This window comes from Narcine bancroftii, chromosome 4, assembly GCF_036971445.1.
Source record: "Narcine bancroftii isolate sNarBan1 chromosome 4, sNarBan1.hap1, whole genome shotgun sequence".
In the NCBI taxonomy this organism is placed as follows: Eukaryota; Metazoa; Chordata; class Chondrichthyes; order Torpediniformes; family Narcinidae; genus Narcine; species Narcine bancroftii.
This window is the reverse complement of record NC_091472.1, coordinates 118,252,662-118,274,166: the sequence shown is the minus strand read 5'-3', so window position 1 is coordinate 118,274,166 and position 21,505 is coordinate 118,252,662. Positions and strand designations below refer to the sequence as shown.

Here is a 21,505-nt window from a genome sequence, read left to right as displayed (position 1 = left end):
CTCCTTTGTCTTTTGACAGTGAGGTGGGCTCTGTGGTCTTCTTCAAAGGAGGTTGCTGCCCGCTGAATTGTGAGGCGCCAAGATGCACGGTTTGAGGCGATATCAGCCAACTGGCGATGGTCAATGTGGCAGGCACCAAGAGCTTTCTTTAGGCAGTCCTTGTGCCTCTTCTTTGGTGCACCTCTGTCTCGGTGGCCAGTGGAGAGTTCGCCATATAACACGATCTTGGGAAGGCGATGGTCTTCCATTCTGGAGACGTGACCTACCCAGCGCAGTTTGATCTTTAGCAGCGTGGATTCGATGCTGTCGGCCTCTGCCTTATCGAGTACTTCGATGTTGGAGATGAAGTCGCTCCAATGAATGTTGAGGATGGAGTGGAGACAACGCTGGTGGAAGTGTTCTAGGAGCCGTAGGTAATGCCGGTAGAGGACCCATGATTCGGAGCCGAACAGGAGTGTGGGTATGACAACGGCTCTGTATATGCTAATCTTTGTGAGGTTTTTCAGTTAGTTGTTTTTCCAGACTCTTTTGTGTAGTCTTCCAAAGGCGCTATTTGCCTTGGCGAGTCTGTTGTCTTTCTCGTTACACAGGCTATATATCACGCCCCGAAAGTTAAATAAATGGGACCCAACAGTATCAGGTAGATGTTTTCGCTGTAAGAAGGAAACGGGAACAACAGTACATGCAATTTGGTCATGTGAGAAAGTGAAAACGTTTTGGGAAGATCTAAATCAGGTATTAAATAAAATCACAAAAAGCAACTTTCCAAAAAATCCAGAGATCTTTCTTCTAAGTAATATAAGTAAATAATTAGGCCTCCAACTGGATGAAGTGCAAAAGAGATTTATTATGACAGCCTTAGCTATAGCAAAAAAATGTATAATGTCAATTTGGAAATCAGAAGAGAGCCTGAGAGTACAGCAATGGTACATAGAAATGAAAAAATGTATTCCATTGGAAAAAATAACATATAATTTAAAAAATAAAGTCACATTATTTGAACAAATTTGGGAACCGTACATGGAACACAACAGAGAGGGAGGGCCGACCGCGGACCTCCACACCCTAAAATAATAGAATGAGAAGAAGAAGAAATGAGCTGACCCAGTGTATAAAAGTAGATGACACAATTTTCTTGTTTATTTTCATTGTGTGATGACATTGTTTAATGGGTTTATTGTATTGTATATGTTGAACGTTTAATGGGTTTGGAGGAGGGAGGGGAGAGGGAAAAAGGGGAGAAATTGATATTGTGTATATTTAAGAGGGAAATGTTTGTGTGTATTTTGATTAATATGGTTCATAGTGTGGAAAATAAAAAAAAAATTTAAAAAAAAGATTGTCAAAAGTGCAAGCAGACAATAGGAAAATCTAAATTTAGCATGTTGGAATGCCCAAGCTAGGCATGGAGGTGGTATTAAAATGCTATCTTGCTGGAAACTTTTTTTTTTAAACTTTATTTAAAATTTTATGACATGAATAAAAATTACATTTAAAGAAATAATAAAAAATAAGATAATGAAAATTAGATTAATACATTATTAAACTACACAAATTAACCCCCCCAATAATTATAACACAACATTAATCATCTAATTTAATATTAGTCCAACCATCCCCCCCAAAATAGTGAAGAATTAATTAACAATATTGTAAATAAAATAGAAAAAATCCCACTTACAAAAAAAGAATAAAACTTAACAACAAAAAAAATTACTGACAACAAAAAAAATATCAATACTAAAATAATACCCTTAAACATATATTTAAATCAAACATGTGGGGGGGCTGGTAGTCATGGTGGGGAGCTGGCACACAAAACTCAAAACGGTCAATCAGTTTACCTATCTCGGCTGCACCATTTCATCAGATGCAAGGATCGACAACGAGATAGACAACAGACTCGCCAAGGCAAATAGCGCCTTTGGAAGACTACACAAAAGAGTCTGGAAAAACAACCAACTGAAAAACCTCACAAAGATAAGCGTATACAGAGCCGTTGTCATACCCACACTCCTGTTCGGCTCCGAATCATGGGTCCTCTACTGGCATCACCTACGGCTCCTAGAACACCTCCACCAGCGTTGTCTCTGCTCCATCCTCAACATTCATTGGATCGCTTTCATCCCTAACGTCGAAGTACTCGAGATGGCAGAGGTCGACAGCATCGAGTCCACGCTGCTGAAGATCCAGCTGCGCTGGGTGGGTCACGTCTCCAGAATGGAGGACCATTGCCTTCCCAAGATCGTGTTATATGGGGAACACTCCACTGGCCACCGTGACGGAGGTGCACCAAAGAAAAGGTACAAGGACTGCCTAAAGAAATCTCTTGGTGAATAAAAATAAAAGACAAGGAATATAAAATCAGTTTATTTGCGGATGATGTTATAGTGTACTTAACAGAACCAGAACTATCAATAAAAGAATTATATAAGAAATTGAAGGAATATGGAGAAATGTCGGGTTACAAGATAAACGTAAATAAAAGTGAAGCAATGCCTATGAATAATGCAGATTTCTCAAAATTTAAGAAGGAATCACCATTTAGATGGCAAATGCAAGCAATAAGATACCTAGGTGTACAAATAAACAAAAATCTCGGCCAACTATATAAACTCAATTATTATCCACTAATGAAAAAATTACAGGACGATTTAGAGCATTGGAAAGATTTACCACTAACACTAATAGGAAGGATAAACAGTATTAAAATGAACATTTTTCCAAGGATATTATACTTATTTCAGGCATTGCCAATACAACTGACAGAGAAATTCTTCAAGGAGTTAAAGAAAATAATAAGGAAATTTTTATGGAGAGGGGGGAAACCGAGGATAGCACTAGATAAATTAACAGAATGGTATAAACAAGGAGGCTTACAACTGCCAAACTTTAAAAATTATTATAGAGCTGCACAATTAAGATACCTATCAGATTTTTATCAAACAAGGGAAAAGCCAGATTGGACGAGATTAGAATTAGATAAAATAGGGAAAAGATACCTGAACACATATTATATAAATGGGATGAAAAATTGGTACAACATAGAACTTCTCCAGTATTACATCATCTCCTCAATATTTGGAAGAAGATTCATGTAGAAAGAAATAAAACAAATTATCAATTACCAAAACTAATATTGACGCAAAACAAGTTACTCCCTTTTACAATAGATAACCTTTCCTTTAGAGAATGGGGAAAAAAAAGGGATTAAAAGAATAGAAAATTGTTTTTGAGGAAATAGATTCTTATCCTTTGAACAAATGAAAGATAAGTACAATATAACTCAAGATACAGCGCTGGCATTTTACCAATTGAGATCCTACTTGAAGGATAAATTAGGAAGCAGTTTGAGTTTGCCAGAGGGAAGTAACCTTGAATATGTGATTACAGATACAATGATAATCAAAAGATTTATAACAAATATGTATATTAAACTGCAAGAAAAGGAGAATGAGGAAACAAATGGTAAAACTAAACAAAAATGGGAACAAGATCTAAGCATAAAGATAAAGAATGAAACATGGGAGAAGTTATGCTCCGGAACGATGAGAAATACAATAAATACGAGGTTACGTATGATACAATATAACTGGATACACAGGCTATACATTACACCTCAAAAGTTAAATAAATGGGACCCAACAGTATCTGATAGATGTTTTCGATGTAAAAAAAGAAATGGGAACAACAATTCATGCAATCTGGACATGTGAGAAAGTAAAAAAATTTTGGGAAGATCTAAATCAGATATTAAATAAAATAACAGAAAACAATATACCAAAGAATCCAGACATCTTCCTCCTAAGTAACATAAAAATCAAAGAATTTGGAATTGATTTGGAGGATGCACAAAAAAGATTTGTTAAGATAGCTCTAGCCGTAGCAAAAAAATGTATTATGTCAACCTGGAAATTGGAAGATAATTTGAAAATACAACAATGGTATATAGAAATGAATAAATGTATTCCATTAGAAAAAATAACATATAGTTTAAGAAATAATATTTAAATATTCGAACAAATATGGGAGCCTTACATTAAATACAATAGCGAAAACCTCCTGGGCACAATCATTACCTAAGTTAATGGAAGGAAAAGGAAATGAAAAGAATGGACTCAGTAGAATTTCTGGTGTATTTTTATTGAATGACAACATTGTCTGACTGGTTTAATGTATCCTAGATTGTATACCTTAAATGGATGGGAGGGGGGAGGTAGGGAGGGTGGGTTGGGAGGAGGGAGGGGGGAGGGGGGAGGGGGGGGGAGAAAATGGCACTGTATATGTGTGAAAAGGAAAAAGTGTGTACCATGGTTAATGTGATTTATGGTGTGAAAAATAAAAAAATAAATAATAAAAAAGAAATCTCTTGGTGCCTACCACATTGACCACCGCCAGTGGGCTGATATCGCCTCAAACCGTGCATCTTGGCGCCTCACAGTTTGGCGGGCAGCAACCTCCTTTGAAGAAGACCGCAGAGCCCACCTCACTGACAAAAGACAAAGGAGGAAAAACCCAACACCCAACCCCAACCAACCAATTTTCCCCTGCAACCGTGTCTGCCTGTCCCGCATCAGACTTGTCAGCCACAAACGAGCCTGCAGCTGACGTGGACTTTTACCCCCTCCATAAATCTTCGTCCGCGAAGCCAAGCCAAAGAAAGAAATCAAACATAATACATGTATTTAACAAATGAAATCCACTTTAAAACTAAGTTAAAATATTAAAATCATATATCAACCACATATCTGTTATTCAAAAAAATCATAATTAATAATACATAAATACAGAATTTCCATTAATACCAAGTTTTCTTTATAATTCATCGAGAGAACAAAAACATCCGTAGAAAAACAATCAGATAAACTTTTTATTCCCTTCCCCATCCCTATATAAAAAAAGAAAAAAAAAGAAAAAAGTTCAAACTCTTATAAAATTCTCCATATTCTTCATTTATAACATCTTCAAAATTCTCTATCGAAATTAACTTAATTTTATTAAACTCTTCTCCCTCAATGTATTTGTACTTAATTTTCTTCCTTTTCTTTTTATCACCTTTCCCCTCATCTTCCTCTTCATCTAATTCAACATCCTCAATTTTTGACTTATTATCTTCTGTGACATCAGCCTCTTAAAAAAAGAAAAAAGAGAAACCCCCCCAAAAAAGAGAAAAAAAAGGAGAGAAAAAAAAACCTCCTAATTCCCTCTCAATTACAATCAGAAAACAAAAAGAATTTAAAAAAAATTATTTATTTTTAAAAAATAATATAAAAAACCTTCACTTCTTAACCCAAAAATTAAAAAGAAAAAAAAAAACAGGTCGGAGGTCACAACTACCTCCTCCTGTTTAAACCGCCCAAAGCGGTAACTCCCCCAAAATATTGGGTGTGAGATAACTCACAGGTAGCTGATGACTTCTGGAAACTAGTGCCCACCCAGTTCCCTCTCCCAACTCCTATTTCATTAAACTATCATCATTATTTAAACTATTTAAACTCTTCTCAAAAAGAAGATAAAAGATTTATTTTTTTAAATCAACGTTACCACTTCGGTCACCATTGCTTCCATTTCTTTTAAAAAACTGGATCCCACCTTACATCTCTACTCTCTTTGGAGACCTTGAAGGACTACATCGTTCCTGAAACTGCATGATTAGTCAAGACTGAGCAAAGTCCATAACCTCTTTAGGATTGTCAAAGAACTTTGGCTAATTTCCATCCTAAAAAATCTTCAGTACTGCAGAATACCTGAATGTTCCCTTATGTCTTTTTTTCCACAACCGTTCTTTCACAGAATTAAATTCGCGTCGTTGAAACATAATTTCTTGACTCAAATCTTAATAGAAGAAAACAGGATTATTCTGAACCATCAAAGGAGATCTATTTTGCTGGGCATTTCTAATAGCCGTATGTAAAATTGTCTCTCTGTCACAATAGTTTAAACAACGGATCAAAACAGATCTTGGATTCTGTCCTGAAAAAGATTTTCTTCTTAAAACTCTATAAGCACTTTCCAGTATTAAACCTTCAGGGAATTTATCCAGTCCTAACACTCGTGGAATCCATTCAGTAAAAAATTTTCTTGGATCTGGTCCTTCTATGCCTTCTGGCAAACCAACAATTTTCACGTTGTTCCATCTAGATTGATTCTCCAAATAATCAACCTCTTTTGCTAAATTTTTAGTTTGGATCTGCAATGTTTCAATTATTCTATTTTCATCTTGCAGTTGATCCTGTGCATCGACTAAACCTTGATCACACATTTCAAATCTTTCAATGGTTTCAATCTTAAAAGCTCCATTAATGACTTCCGCCATCGCATTAATCTTGGAAATAAACAGGTTCACAAAATTAGCTAAGTGACTCGATACAGAATATATTTTATCTTCAAGATCCTTAACAGACATTTCAACAGAAGTAGATTCAGGCTGTTCCTTAGAGACCACGGGATCTTCTGTCCCTTCCCTTAATTTAGTATCTTTTCTAGCAGTTTGACTTGGTATAAAAATCCCTCTCAAAGTCCCCCCAGCAATGCCAGGAGACTGAAGATCAGGGTTATCTTTAAGCCAAATCTCTTTAATCATCTTCACTGAATCAATGTCTAGAAAAACCGTTGTAATTGAAGATGCATTTTGCAGCGCCACCACTATAGCAGTCGAATGACAACTCTTTAACTCTCCAGCTGGTGGCGCCCCAGCTGATTCAACTGTCAAAGCCTCAGCAACAAACACCTGCAGTGGCCACCGTGTGAAACACTGGCATCTGTCCAGCCCCTTGTTCTGAAAGCTGTTGAGTCCGACCTTCAGAGAGCCTCACCGGCTTAAAACGAAGCTTCAATGCCGAACTCTGCACGTCCTCCTCTGGATCCATTCTACGTTGAGACCTGGCTTCTTGTAAACAAGTAGACTCAGACAATTTTGGAAAATGTAGTTTTTTAACAGTCTGTTGATATTTTCTTTTACCTTTTTTTTTGCATATAAACCATTAGGCACTAATCCAACACCTCTTATTATTTATAAACTTTTAAAAGAACTTTAACGGGCACTTAAAGACAAAACAATAAATCAGAGTCAGGAGAGGTCTGGAAGGCACGTCTGTTCCCTACGCCATCTTGCCACGCCCCCCCCGCTGGAAACTTAAACCTAAAACAAGTCTTGGGTAAGTGAAGAAATTATGATGAACGGCTCTAAAGAACAATCTAATCTGAATACAAGCAAAAATAATTGGAAAAAAATCCGAAATTTGCACAATTTCCCCACTTCTCACCAATGTTCAAGATCAACTGTCTCATAAATGATGATGAATTACAAAGGGAAAACCACAATATAATGTTGTAACAGAGCAGACTCAATGCGCCGTTTGGCCTACTTCTTCAATATCCTGTGAACATCTCTCAAAGAAATTCTGCCAATCAATCTTAAGGTTGGGCAGATAAAGGAATTGTAAATACTGAATTACCTTTACATAAAATAGATTTGTGTTACTTTGGACAACTTTTTGCAACTAACCTCAGAAAATCTCTGTCCTTGTCAAATAATAGAACAATATCAGATTCCAGAACAAAAGCAGGAAAGATAGCCATCATATCATTCTCTGGTAGTTATTTTTTTGCAATAATCCAATATTAATGCCATATTGCAAGCAGCCCTGTTGAAAGTCCACTGGGTCAGTGGTAAATTAAATCATCATTAAATTTCTAAGGAGGTTACTCCTCTTTCCTTGGGCAATTTTCCACTAAATCATCTCCGAAACCTGTGTCTGGACATTTTATAATAGTATAGAGGTAGCTACGAGGAATGAGACTCACAACCACCACGTTGGAGGTTTCAACTACTGTTTTATTCAAAACCTGCGTGTGCCCCTCTAAGAGCAGCGTGAGTTCTGCCCCCGCGCCGGCGGTGCCATCATCATGCTTGCCTGAGCCGTACGCTACATTCAAGCCATGCAACGTGAAGGTCCCCCGACGGCACCATCTTCTCGCAGCTGCGGCAATACAAGTGGGGCCGGTTCGCCACGAGTATGTGCATTGCCACACAACCCCCCCCCCCAGAACCGGCTTACGCATCCTGCTACTTGGGCAGCTTGCCTCGGCGCTTAGGTTTGGCTGTCTGAACCGGCTGACTGAGGTCCAGGTGCATCGCCTTGAACCGAGCGAGTAGGTTCCTGGCGCACATCTTGGCGGAAGTGTCTTTCAGTGGAATGGCTTCTGGCTACCTTGTCGCTCAGTCGCCCACCGTCAACAAGTAACGGGCGTCCCTGGACACCAGTCCACGATGTCTACATGTATATGTTGGAATCTCTTGGCTGCAGAGTCGACCTGTTGTATCGGGGATTTTGTATGATGGTGGACTTTTGAGGTCTGGCACTTCATGCAGCTCCTCGCCATGTGGGCTACTTGTTTCTTGAGCCCATGCCACACAAAATGCTCTGTCACCATCCGAACAGATGTCTTGACCGAGAGGTGGGCCAAGTCGTGGACCATGCTGAAAGCCCGCAACCTCCATTGCGGCGGGACTACAGGGCGCGGTAAGCCAGTAGAAATGTCACAAATCAGTGTGTCTGGGCTGCCTGGCAACCATAGGTCCCAAAATTGTAGGCCTGTAATGGCAGTGCAGAGGGCCTGTGTTTCCACATCCTCCCTCTGTGCTTGCGCTAGCTGGGCATAGTTCAGGCCGGGGTCGAGGCTGTGGATGGCGGGTTGTGAAAGTGCATCTGCCACAACATTGTCTTTACCTGCCAGGTGCCAGTTGTCGATGGTGAACTCCTGGCACATAGGATAGATGCCATTTCTGGCGAGCCGACCAGGGGTCCTTTGCCATAGCGAGGGCTTGTGTGAGCGGCTTGTGGTCAGTGAACACATAGCGAGGGCTTGCCCTCCAGGAAGTATTGGAAATGTCTGATGGGCAGGTACGGGGCCAGGAGTTCCCTGATGAAGGCGCTGTACTTTAGTTCCGGGGGACAGAGGTGCCTGCTGAAAAAGGCTAGCAGGCGCCACTGGCCGTTGACCCATTGCTCCACAACGCCCCCAATGGCCGGAGCCAACGTGTCCACTGAGAGCGCGGTGTGAGCATCCAGCCGCGGGTGGGCTAATAGAGTGGCATGCGCCAGAGCATCTTTTGTTGCAGCAAAAGCGCCCTCTGCCTCTTCTGTCCATACCGGGACTTTGTCCTTCACGGCGATCAGCATAACGGTCGCATAATGCGGGCTGCCCCGGGGATGAACCGGTGGTAGAAGTTCACCACGCCAATGAATTCCTGTAGGCCCGTGAGGGTGGTGGGCTTTGGGAACTGGCACACGGCTGCAACCTTCTCTGGTGCCGGGGCGGCTCCAGCCACTGAGGTGGTATGGCCGCGTTCTTTAGCCCGAAAGGCATCCGTAAGAACTTGAAAAGACAGAACGGGGTGACGATTGCAGTCTTACCGATGTCATTAGGGTGGACCGGGATTTGATGGTAACCCCGTACCAGGTTGGCCTTTGAGAACACCTGGGCGCCGTGCAAGTTTGACGAGAAGTCCTGCATGTGCAGGATAGGATATCGGTTCGGCATGGTCGCATGGTTAAGGTGATGGTAGTCCCCACAAAGGAGCCAACCCCCAGAAGTCTTGGAGACCATTGGAGGGGGGAGGCCCAGGGGCTATCGGATTTACGGACAATTCCCAGTTCCTGCAGTCAGGAAAATTCTTCTTTGGCCAGTTGTAGCTTTTCTGGGGGTAATCACCTGGATTTGGCATGAAGAAGGGGCCCTGGGTTGAGATGTGATGCCACTGGTGTGGCAATAGAAGTGGGGCCAGTTCGCCACGAGTATGTACGCCACCACAATAAGGTATTTTGTCAAGATTCAAAAACACAGCATTTCTTGAATTTGTTAAAATTATAATTTTTTTTATTTCAAATGCTTCTAACTTGAGGAAAGAAAAAACTGTGGTCTTGTTACTCCTAATCTGTGATGACCTTCCCAACAATAAACATTTACCTTTAGACAAATCGAGCAAGCAATATTACAAATAAGTAAGGTAGCTCAAAAAGAGGGGTACAGAGTGAAAAACTATGAAATGAGGAAATAAAAATGGGTTAAAGCTAGCTGAGAAGCACTTCAAAATTATGAGATGCATTGGGTGGCCTATATTTGGTTCAGTGGTTGAGAATGAGGTGGTGTATTCAGTTTCATTTATCTCTTAATTTAGACTTCAGGTCATTAAATGTTTCTGTGGCTTAATTTTAAATTGGCAGACTAAATTTAATTGTTGATTAATCCTGGTGATGGGGAATAAGAGCCTTTAAAATCTGAAATTATTTGGCATTAAAAGTTGGCTCTGCAATTCAGTGAGATCACTGCTGGTTTCAACATTTCATTTTGCTTGATGGCTTTATTTTTAAATCTAGAAAGAAATGTTTCAAAGTCTCTTATCTCTCTGGTGAGGCACTCCATCCTATCTTTGTGACTTATTTCAGTTCTGTACACTGTCTTCAATAGTCAGAGTAGATTAATGTCTAAATATTAAAACTCTCCTTCAAGTCCCTGATAATTTATGGAAATCATCATTGTCGGCTTCAACATTTTTTAAGTTGAAATATTTACTTGTCAACCTCAAAGCTATCCATCTTTTTCATATGTTTTATAAAATTAGCAAATGGTGCTATTTACTTCCCTCTGAAAGATGTGAGAACAGTAGCAAAAAGAGCATAGAATTAAATTAGATAGACCAAGCTCAAACCTAGGTTAGATGAATATTCCTTGATTGAAATCAGCTTGACCACGGGTAAAAATAAAACCATTACAGTAATGTTTGTTGACTGAAATTGCTAAGCTGTTATTTTATCTTCAATGAATTGGTCACTGGAATTATTAAATGCCAGTTTATCAACATTGCCAAGTACTACGTAAATGTGTTAAACATTCAGTTTTAGTATTCTTTGGCTTGGTTTCGCGGATGAAGATTTATGGAGGGGGTAAATGTCCACGTCAGCTGCAGGCTCGTTTGTGGCTGACAAGTCCGATGCGGGACAGGCAGACACGGTTGCAGCGGTTGCAAGGGAAAATTGGTTGGTTGGGGTTGGGTGTTGGGTTTTTCCTCCTTTGTCTTTTGTCAGTGAGGTGGGCTCTGCGGTCTTCTTCAAAGGAGGTTGCTGCCCGCCAAACTGTGAGGCGCCAAGATGTACGGTTTGAGGCGATATCAGCCCACTGGCGGTGGTCAATGTGGCAGGCACCAAGAGATTTCTTTAGGCAGTCCTTGTACCTCTTCTTTGGTGCACCTCTGTCACGGTGGCCAGTGGAGAGCTCGCCATATAACACGATCTTGGGAAGGCGATGGTCCTCCATTCTGGAGACGTGACCCACCCAGCGCAGCTGGATCTTCAGCAGCGTGGATTCGATGCTGTCGGCCTCTGCCATCTCGAGTACTTCGATGTTAGGGATGAAGTCGCTCCAATGAATGTTGAGGATGGAGCGGAGACAACGCTGGTGGAAGCTTTCTAGGAGCCGTAGGTGATGCCGGTAGAGGACCCATGATTCAGAGCCGAACAGGAGTGTGGGTATGACAACGGCTCTGAGGTTTTTCAGTTGGTTGTTTTTCCAGACTCTTTTGTGTAGTCTTCCAAAGGCGCTATTTGCCTTGGCGAGTCTGTTGTCTATCTCGTTGTCGATCCTTGCATCTGATGAAATGGTGCAGCCGAGATAGGTAAACTGGTTGACCGTTTTGAGTTTTGTGTGCCCGATGGAGATGTGGGGGGGGCTGGTAGTCATGGTGGGGAGCTGGCTGATGGAGGACCTCAGTTTTCTTCAGGCTGACTTCCAGGCCAAACATTTTGGCAGTTTCCGCAAAACAGGACGTCAAGCGCTGAAGAGCTGGCTCTGAATGGGCAACTAAAGCGGCATCGTCTGCAAAGAATAGTTCACGGACAAGTTGCTCTTGTGTCTTGGTGTGAGCTTGCAGGCGCCTCAGATTGAAGAGACTGCCATCCGTGCGGTACCGGATGTAAACAGCGTCTTCATTGTTGAGGTCTTTCATGGCTTGTTTCAGCATTATGCTGAAGAAGATTGAAGAGGGTTGGTGCGAGAACGCAGCCTTGCTTCACGCCATTGTCAATGGAGAAGGGTTCAGAGAACTCATTGCTGTATCTGACCCGACCTTGTTGGTTTTCGTGCAGTTGGATAACCATGTTGAGGAACTTTGGGGGGCATCCGATGCGCTCTAGTATTTGCCAAAGCCCTTTCCTGCTCACGGTGTCGAAGGCTTTGGTGAGGTCAACAAAGGTGATGTAGAGTCCTTTGTTTTGTTCTCTGCACTTTTCTTGGAGCTGTCTAAGGGCAAAGACCATGTCAGTAGTTCCTCTGTTTGCGCGAAAGCTGTGATTCTGGGAGAATATTCTCGGCGACACTAGGTATTATTCTATTTAGGAGAATCCTAGCGAAGATTTTGCCAAACTACACTGCCTAGCATTTGATTTAGTTACTACTGTTTAATCAAATTGTTTCAAATTTCTCATCCAGGACCCTGAACTTGTCTGTGTTTTATTGCATATCCCAAAATCCACCAATATTGTGAGCTTTAGCAGTCAACACATCTCCCACTCTAATCCCAGTGCCATCACTGATCTCCTCATGAAGTCTGATGAGCAATGCAGACTTTTACACTTTCCATATGACAGTCTCATTGATTTTTTGATCTATCATCAGGTTAGTTCAAGCACGAGTACAGCATCTCTATTAAAACCAGTGGATAAATGATTGGTAAGTTGACATCTTATTTGAATCAATTTAGTTAAGTTAAATATGCAACTAGAGGATTTTTCAACTACTTTGCATTTTTAAAGATAGCAATCATAGCCAGGGCCATCATAGGCTTTGACTTCCCATTGTTATGGGTTAATACTAAATTTAATATTATATATTAACATGTCTTTAAAAAAGATAGATTGTGGGGTTTAGTCACTTCACAAACAGACATCATCATTTCAGAAAAGACATTTCATTTAAAATGCAAGAGCTATGCATAAGCAGAGACATCATGTCCACAGTGGCTTTACAGACACTTTGAAGAATGCCTACGGAGACTTCACAAGTAGGTGTTAATTGGACTGATTCCGGTGCCAGCAATCTGTCTGGTTGCAGTTTGCTGTTCTAAGAGGGGTCAAGTGGTTTTGCAAGCAGAGAGAAAAGACCAAATCAGAGGGAATCAGTTTGCATGTGTCCATCAAGCAACAAATCTCCCTCTGAAACCGACTAGAATCTTCCTTTAAGCACCAGAGCCTGGTGAAAATTCATAACTCTTGAATTCTGTGCACAGTATAACAATTGCCCAATACCGGTGAACGTGGATGAGTGAGAAGTGAGATTGGACTGTAAAGCAAAAGAACTTTCCTGAACATATACACGTGTGCTTAGAATTAGAAGGGGGTTGTTAGGTTAATAGTAATAAATAAAAGTTTGATCCTGTTTTTATGTTTAAAGAAAATTAAAATCAACTTTTGTTTAAGTTAACATTTATCTTGGTGAATTTCTATCGCTGCTTGGTTTTGGGATCCTCTGGACTCGTAACACCATCCTTTGAAGATTTCTATGTGAGGCACTGCCTCACAAGGGAGCCAACATTATAAAGGACCCCCCCATCACCCTGGTATCAACCTCTCCTTGATGTTACTTTCGTGTAGGAGGTACAGAAGCCCAAAGACAACACCACTTGGCTCAAGAAAAGTTTCTTTCCAACAGCTATCAGGCTCCTGAACTTGCCCTTGTTATACTAATCATGGACTTCCCTGACACTGTTTACAAAGTTTGGTTTATTGGTTTAATAACATAGCAATTCAGAATATCGTCCTCACGTTTCCTTGAAGATGACACGTTTGAAATTAGGAAATACTAGAACCTGGAAAGTATCATCTATAAGGTAGCCTTGCCTGCTTCAGTCTTCTTAGGAAGTGCAGTAGCTGCAGCACCTTCCTGACAAGTGAAGAGATGTTGTGAGTCCACGATAGGTCACTAGTTAAATGAACTCCAAGGAACTGGGTGCTCTCCATTGTCTCTACTACAGAGCTGTTGATGTATAGTGGATGGTAGTTGTTCCTGGTCCTCCTGAAATCCACAATTACCTCCTTTATCTTGTCCACGTTGAGACTCAGGTTGTCACTCTTGCATCAGTTCATAAGATTTTCCACCTCTTCTTTGTCATGTGACTCATCATTGTTGCTGATGAGTCCATCTGCAAAGTTGTGTCATCTGCAAAGTTGATGACACTGTTGGAGCTGGATCTGGCTGGTGATGCAGTCGTGGGTCAGTAATCTGAACAAGAGCTGACTGAGCACACAGCCCTGAGATGAGCCAGTGCTCTGCGAGACAGTGCTCGATGTTCTGCTACTGACCCTGACAGACTGTCTTTCCGTGAGAAAGTCCAGGATCCAGTTACAGAGAGGCATGTTGAGGCCCAGCAAGGGCAGCTTCTCGACTAACCTGTGGAGAATGATCGTATTAAATGCCGAGCTGAAGTCAATGAACAGCAGCCTGGCATTCTCCAGGTGGGCCCAGGACAGAGTGAAGCGACAAGGCTATGGAATTTTCTGTGGAATGTTTTTTCTATAGGCAAATTGAAAAAGGTCCAGCTTCTCTGGGAGGTGAGCTTTGATATGTTCCATCACCAGACACTTGAAGCATTTCATAATAGTGGAGGTCAATGCCACAGGGCAGTAGTCATTGAGGCTTGTTACTGTTGCCTTCTTGGGTACCAGGATGATGGTGGTTATCTTGAACCCTGCAGGAATGATGGACTGCTGCAATGAGGTGTTGAAGATGTCCATGAAGTTCTCCATCAATTGGTCTGCGCAGTCCTTCAGTACTGAACCAGGTATATTGCCTAGTCTGGCCACCTTGTGTGAGTTCATCTTGAATAGAGTTTTCTTCAACTTGGCCACAGCAATGCGGGTGACCCGTTCATCAGAGGGACACAGAGCTTTCTTTGGCGTCATTCTGTTCTTCTCATCAAACCGTGCATAGATGTTCAGTTTGTCCTGAAGGGAGGCATTATTGTCCTTAACTTGCAAGGTTGACTTGTGATACATTATAATCTTGATCTTTTGCACATGCTCCTCGTGTCACCAGTGCCACGTAACTCTCTATGGATCTTCTCTGCGTACCCCTGCTTTGGCTTCCGAATTGCATGGGAGAGTTCAGCCATGGCTGATCTGAGTGCCATCCTACACCCTGTCCTGAAGGCAGCATCACGAGCTCTGAGAAGGGCCTGGACCTCAGCATTCAACCATTGTTTCTGGTTAGCCCTGGTTGTGAAGCATTCGATCTCAGTGACATTCTCAATTTACTTGCTGATGTAGCCTGTCATAAGCTTGTGTACTCCTCCATTTTCAGGGCAGGAAGTCTGGGCTTCAAGGATGGCACCATAAAGCTTCATGGCTTCACTCTCATTAGTCAAAATAGGAACATAGACTGCGCCAATCATTGTGGCCTAGGCGGGTAGAAGGGTCTACATTTCACCAGGAGGTACTCTATCTCTGCTGAGCAGAAGGTCTTCACAACAAATACATTAGTGCACCTGTTCTCATTGATATAAATGCACGTACTCTTCCTTGCGTCTTGCCAGAAGCAGCAGCATCTGTCTGCCTGAAGGAGATAAGGGCCTCCAGCTGGATTGTGGAGTCTAGAATGGTGTCCTGGAACCATGTTTCTATAATTACCAGAGCACAGCAGCCCTGCAGTTCACTGGGCTTCAGATGCAGCCTCAGGAAATCAATCTTCTTCTCCAGCAATCTTGCATTTGAGAGTAAAATCATTGGGAGCTCAGGCCTGAAGGGGTTTACTCAGTCTAACCCTGATGCCGGCCCGTTTCCTTACTTTTGCTTTCTCCAGCAGTTTTCAATGGCCTCCCACATATCTCCCACAATCTGCTCCATGGTTTGCAGTGGTCTGTGTTTCCTGCTTCAGTAGGTTTAAACACACAGAATCTTACTGATCTGATCCATTAATTTGAGTCCAGTTCGTGTTTTGAATTTTCATGAGTGTTTTCTGATCATAGAGGGTTGGGAATTTCATAGTTGTGAGGAGCCAAAGTGGCCGAACTTAAGAGAGAAAGGGGAAAGAATGGGAGGGGGAGGAGTCCAGTCCGGCTGAGTTAATCCAGCATTTCTGTATGCCTCTACTACAATCACAGCATCTGCAGACTTTTGTGTCTCATTTGATATTATTTTACCCAAACCAAGTCCCACAACATCAACCCCAATAACACATACATTCGTGCATATTGTGAGGGATATATAATATATAAATAGGTTTTAAAGGAGATAGTTTGAGGGGGGTTTAGAGTGTAGATCACACACAAACAAACACTTCACAAAACATCTCATTTAAAATGCAAGAGTCTTGCTGAAGGTGAGTCATTGAAGCACCAAGTGCCTTTGCAAAGACTTCCAAAGCAGGTGTAAATGGATTATTGTTTTGAAAGCAACAGATCAACAGGCTCAGAAGATTGGGTCCGGTGTCACATTCTGTCTGGTTGCAGTTTGCTGTTCTAAGGTCATGTAGTTTTACAAGCAGAGAGAGAAAAGAGAGAGAGAGAGAGAGAGAGAGAGAAAATTCAGTTCAAGCTCTGCAGTGACTTGTGACTTCTGTATGCTGGCAGCTTGTTTAATCCCATTTTGAAGACAGTTGTGAGTTCAGCCTGTTGAAAACCCTTGTGGTCCATGAGGCTTGAGTGTTTCACCTGAAATAAGGGAAACAAGAGGAGCTCTGTGATAAACTGGAAGAAAAGTTTATCATTTGGAAAACCTTGATGGGGCAAGTTTCTTCAGCAAGACAACGAAGTAAGTGATGGAAGTAAATCAGTTTGTGTGTGTGTCCAACGAGCAACAAATCTCTCTCTGAGAACTGACAAGAACTTTCCTGACCATTTAACCGATTCCACCAGAGCCTGGTAAAAATTCGTAAATGTTGAATTCTGTGCACAGTGTAAGAATTGCCTGATACTGGTGAACTTGGAGGAGTTAAAAGTGACATTGGACTGAGAATCAAAGAACTTTCTGAACATATACACATTATATAGATGTGCCCGTGCCCTTAGAATTAGAAGGGGGTTAATTTAGGTTAAGTTAATAGTAATAAGTTTAAGTTTGATCCTGTTTTTATGTTTAAAAAAAAATTAAAAGTAACTTTTGTTTGAATTTCCATTGCTGCTGGGTTTTGGGTACTTCTGGGCCTGTAACAGTACACTTTAAGATAAAACATCTGAACACATGAACAGGTTTAAAAACCCAAAATAAGTAGTGGATGAAGAACAACAATGAAGGCAGAGATTTGCCATGAATATGTTTTCTTAAAGAGATTGGCAAAAAATTAACTAAGAACAGGGTATAAACAGGTACAGATGTGTGTTTGACGTTCTAAATGGAATGCTCAAGCATAAAAATCAATTTATAAGCAACAAAGTGGGTTAATGGTGAGAATGAGCAATGAAAATTGAATTTTTGATTTTGGTGATCATCTCAAGCTTCCATCTTATACTGCAACACTTGAATCATCTTCAGGACGAGAACTACTCCCACTGAATCAGGTGTCAATTCGGAATTTGAGCACTTTTGATTGCCAGAACAAATAGATATTTTAAGATGGGTGTGACCACAATACCTGGGACAATGCTCAGATTATATATCCAATTATATGAAATATTCCAAACTGGAACTATTAAGGCATTGAAGTATTAAGTTAATAAATTGTAGTGTGACATATCAAAGCACAGACATGATCACTTGGTCATTTCATTTTCAAAATGATTGTTACTGATTATGGTAAATGCAAAGTGAAAGAAATGCTGCAACAAGTATGCAAATACATGCAATTTTTGCAGTGGTGGGGCTTGTGAGAATAATTTACATATCTCTATCCTATTAAGACTTGATTTTGAATCTTGGTTCCAGAAGTAAAACATCATAAACCACCATGTCACCTTGTTCCTTCCCACAGTCAAGTACAAATAATTCTTTAGAAAATTCAGTTAATGCTGATGAGGATGTTATATTTCAAACTACAGTCATAGATGAGGATATAGTTAAATTTGATATAAATATAATATTTAGAGACTTACCATTCCTGGGCAAACCATCATCCCAGACTGTACAAACTCCATAATACATTGCAGCAGAGGCCTTTGATCTATCTGAAGGTTGTTCAGAATTGTTCTGTATACTACTCTCATCTACAGCTTCCAAAGAGTCTGACAACATTGACTCATCTGGAGGGATCACTCCCACATCATATCCAAAATGCTTATCTTTGTCAACACAGGTATCACAAGGTGAATGGGTAGTGAGCGAACATGCAACGGAGCTGCATTCAGAGCCACTTGTGGGAAGGCTACACAAAGCAGAGTTGTCTTCAGGCTTTGCAGAGCTACTGATTGGCTCAGACAGTCTGTCTCCTTCTCCCTGCCTTTCAAGCAAAACCTGAGCTAATTTCTTCTCCAAAGTATGACGGGTTGTTGAAGTTATGGGTCCATTGTACAATCCTGCTCCAAGAATTTCTTGTCTTAGTTCAGCAGTGGTAAGTTGCTGAAGTCTATTCAAAATAGCTTCCATCCTTTACCTGAAGGAAATAAACACAAATAACCTCTCATTAAACAAACATATCAGAATCATTAGGTATGAGCATAATTTTGAAATTATTGATTCTTTACAAGAATGAACATTGCACAGTTTTGTTAATACTGGGTGGTGCACAGACATTAGGGTTATGTCAACATCCTGCTCTACTGCCTTAGAGCAAATCTCAATTAAATGCAGACCCTCCTATCTACCCCGAGAGTTCTCATCAGTATACCCTTCTGATGCCAATTACAAGCAAGCACTTGCGGAGCTGCATGATGTGGTCAGTGAACAAGAGACAGCCACACCATCACACTACAAACCTTAGTCGGTGACTTTAACCAGACCTGTCTCAAGAAAATCCTCCCCAACTACCTGCTGTACCAGAGGCTCCAGTACACTCGATCACTGCTACACCAAGATAAGGAAGGCCTACCATTTTTTACCCAAGATTGTATTTTGGCAAGTCAGATCATTTGACTATGCTCCTTCGACCTTCATATAAAGAGCCTAAAAAGAGAGGCTCCAGAGACCAGGACAGCCAGATGGTCACAGGAGGCTGACGAATGGTTGCAGGATTTCCTTGATTCAGTGAATTGGGCAGTACTCCAGGACTCAGCTGATGATCTAAATGATTACACCAGAACTGTGACAGACTTTATCAACACAGCTGTGGACAAGTGAATCCCCACCAAATCGTTCAGGGTTTTCCCCAACCAGAAACCCTGGATGAACAATGAAATCCGGAACCTGCTGAAAGCCAGATCACAGGCATTTAAGTCTGGAGATTCAGATCACTACAGACAAAATGGAAACCACAAAGGATACTCAACAGCTGTGGCAGGGGCTAAATGACATAACCTGCTACAAAACAAAATCTGGTGCAGTTACTCCCTGACGAACTCAATGCCTTCATCTGATTCGACCACAAGAACAAGAAAGAACCACCATTGTGCACCCCATGCCCCCGATGATCCTTTCCTGTCTGTATCCAAGGATGACATGTGGGCTGCTTTAAGGAAAATGAATTTGAGGAAAGCATCTGGTCCAGATGCAATACCTGACCGAATATTAAAAATCTGAGCTGACAAACTTACCAACGTAATCACAGATATCTTCAACATCTTGTTCCGGCAGAGCGAGGTACCCACCAGTTTCAAACAAGTGTGGTAACCTGCCTAAATGACCATCAACCAGTGGCACTCACATCGACAGTGATGAAGTGTTTTGAAAGGCTGTTGTAAAAGCATATCAACTCCTGTCTGAGTGGCGACATGGATCTGTTCTAATTTGCCAATCGTAGCAACAGGTCTATGGCGGTTGCCATCTCACTGGATCTACACAAAGCCCTGGAACTCCTGGACAGCAAAGATGCATACATCAGGATGCTCTTTATTGACTACAGTTTGGCATTTAACACCATCATCCCCTCAAAACAGGTCAGAAAACTCCAAGACTTGGGATGCAATACCCCACTGTGTAATTGGATCCTTGATTTCCTCACCCACAGACCACAATCAGTGAGGATTAGTAAGAACATCTCTTCCACAATCTCCCTCAGTGCCAGAGCACCATAGGACTGCATTCTTAGCCCCCTGCTCAACTTAACATAACATAACAATTACAGCACGGAAACAGGCCATTAGGCCCTTCTAGTCCGCACCGAACCAAACACCCCTTTCAAGTCCCACCTCCCTGCACAATGCCCATAACCCTCCATCTTCTTCTCATCCATATACCTGTCCAACCTTTTCTTAAATAATACAATTGACTCCGCCGCCACTATTTCTCCCGGAAGATGATTCCACACAGCTACCACTCTCTGAGTAAAGAAGTTCCCCCTCATGTTACCTCTAAACCTCTGCCCCTTAATTCTTAACTCATGTCCTCTTGTTTTAATCTTTCCTCCTCTTAACGGAAATAGTCTATCCACATCCACTCTGTCTATCCCTTTCATAATCTTAAATACTTCTATCAAATCCCCTCTCAACCTTCTACGCTCCAAAGAATAAAGACCTAATCTGTCCAATCTCTCCCTATACTCTAGATGCTTAAACCCAGGCAACATTCTGGTAAACCTTCTCTGCACTCTCTCCACTCTGTTTATATCCTTCCTATAATTAGGCGACCAGAACTGCACACAGAACTCCAAATTAGGCTGCACCAACGTCTTATACAATCTCAACATCATCTCCCAACTCCTATATTCCATGCAATGATTGATAAAGGCCAGCATACTAAAAGCCTTCTTCACCACCCTATTCACGTGAGTTTCTACCTTCAGGGAACGATGTACCGTTACTCCTAAATCTTTCTGCTCTTCTGCATTCATCAATGCTCTCCCATTTACCACGTATGTCCTATTCTGATTCTTCTTACCAAAATGAAGCACCTCACACTTATCAGCATTAAATTCCATCTACCATTTTTCAGCCCACTTTTCTAAGCAGCCCAAATCCCTCTGCAATCCTTGAAAACCTTCTTCATTATCCACTATTCCACCTATCTTAGTATCGTCTGCATATTTACTAATCCAATTCACCACCTCATCATCTAGATCATTAATGTAAATAACGAACAACAATGGGCCCAATACAGATCCTTGAGGCACACCACTGGTCACCGGCCTCCAACCTGACAGACAATTATCCACTACCACTCTCTGGCCTCTCCCTTTCAGCCAATGTTCAATCCAGTTGACTATCTCAAAATTTATACCTAAAGACTGCACCTTCCTAACTAACCTTCCATGTGGTACCTTATCGAAGGCCTTACTGAAGTCCATATAGACAACATCCACTGCGCTACCCTCATCCACATTCCTAGTCACCTCTTCAAAAAATTCAATCAGATTGGTCAAACATGACCTTCCTCCCACAAATCCATGTTGAGTGCTCCTGATCAGACCCTGTCTATCCAGATGTTTATAA

The 21,505-nt window shown here is 41.4% G+C and overlaps 1 protein-coding gene across 8 annotated transcripts in view; it reads right to left on the bottom strand.

Moving 5' to 3' along the window:
- The window catches only part of ankle2 (ankyrin repeat and LEM domain containing 2), a 90,194-nt gene that overhangs the window by 49,036 nt on the left and 19,653 nt on the right, over positions 1-21,505 (bottom strand). For 7 of the 8 annotated variants that reach the window (XM_069932557.1, XM_069932554.1, XM_069932559.1 and 4 more), the window contains one exon: positions 18,080-18,576. The exons of the other annotated variant lie outside the window; for it this stretch is intronic. In XM_069932557.1, coding sequence (XP_069788658.1) covers positions 18,080-18,569 — 490 coding nt within the window. In that variant the 5' untranslated portion in view covers positions 18,570-18,576. The remainder of the gene's footprint in view (positions 1-18,079; positions 18,577-21,505) is intronic. 8 annotated transcript variants of the gene reach the window in all.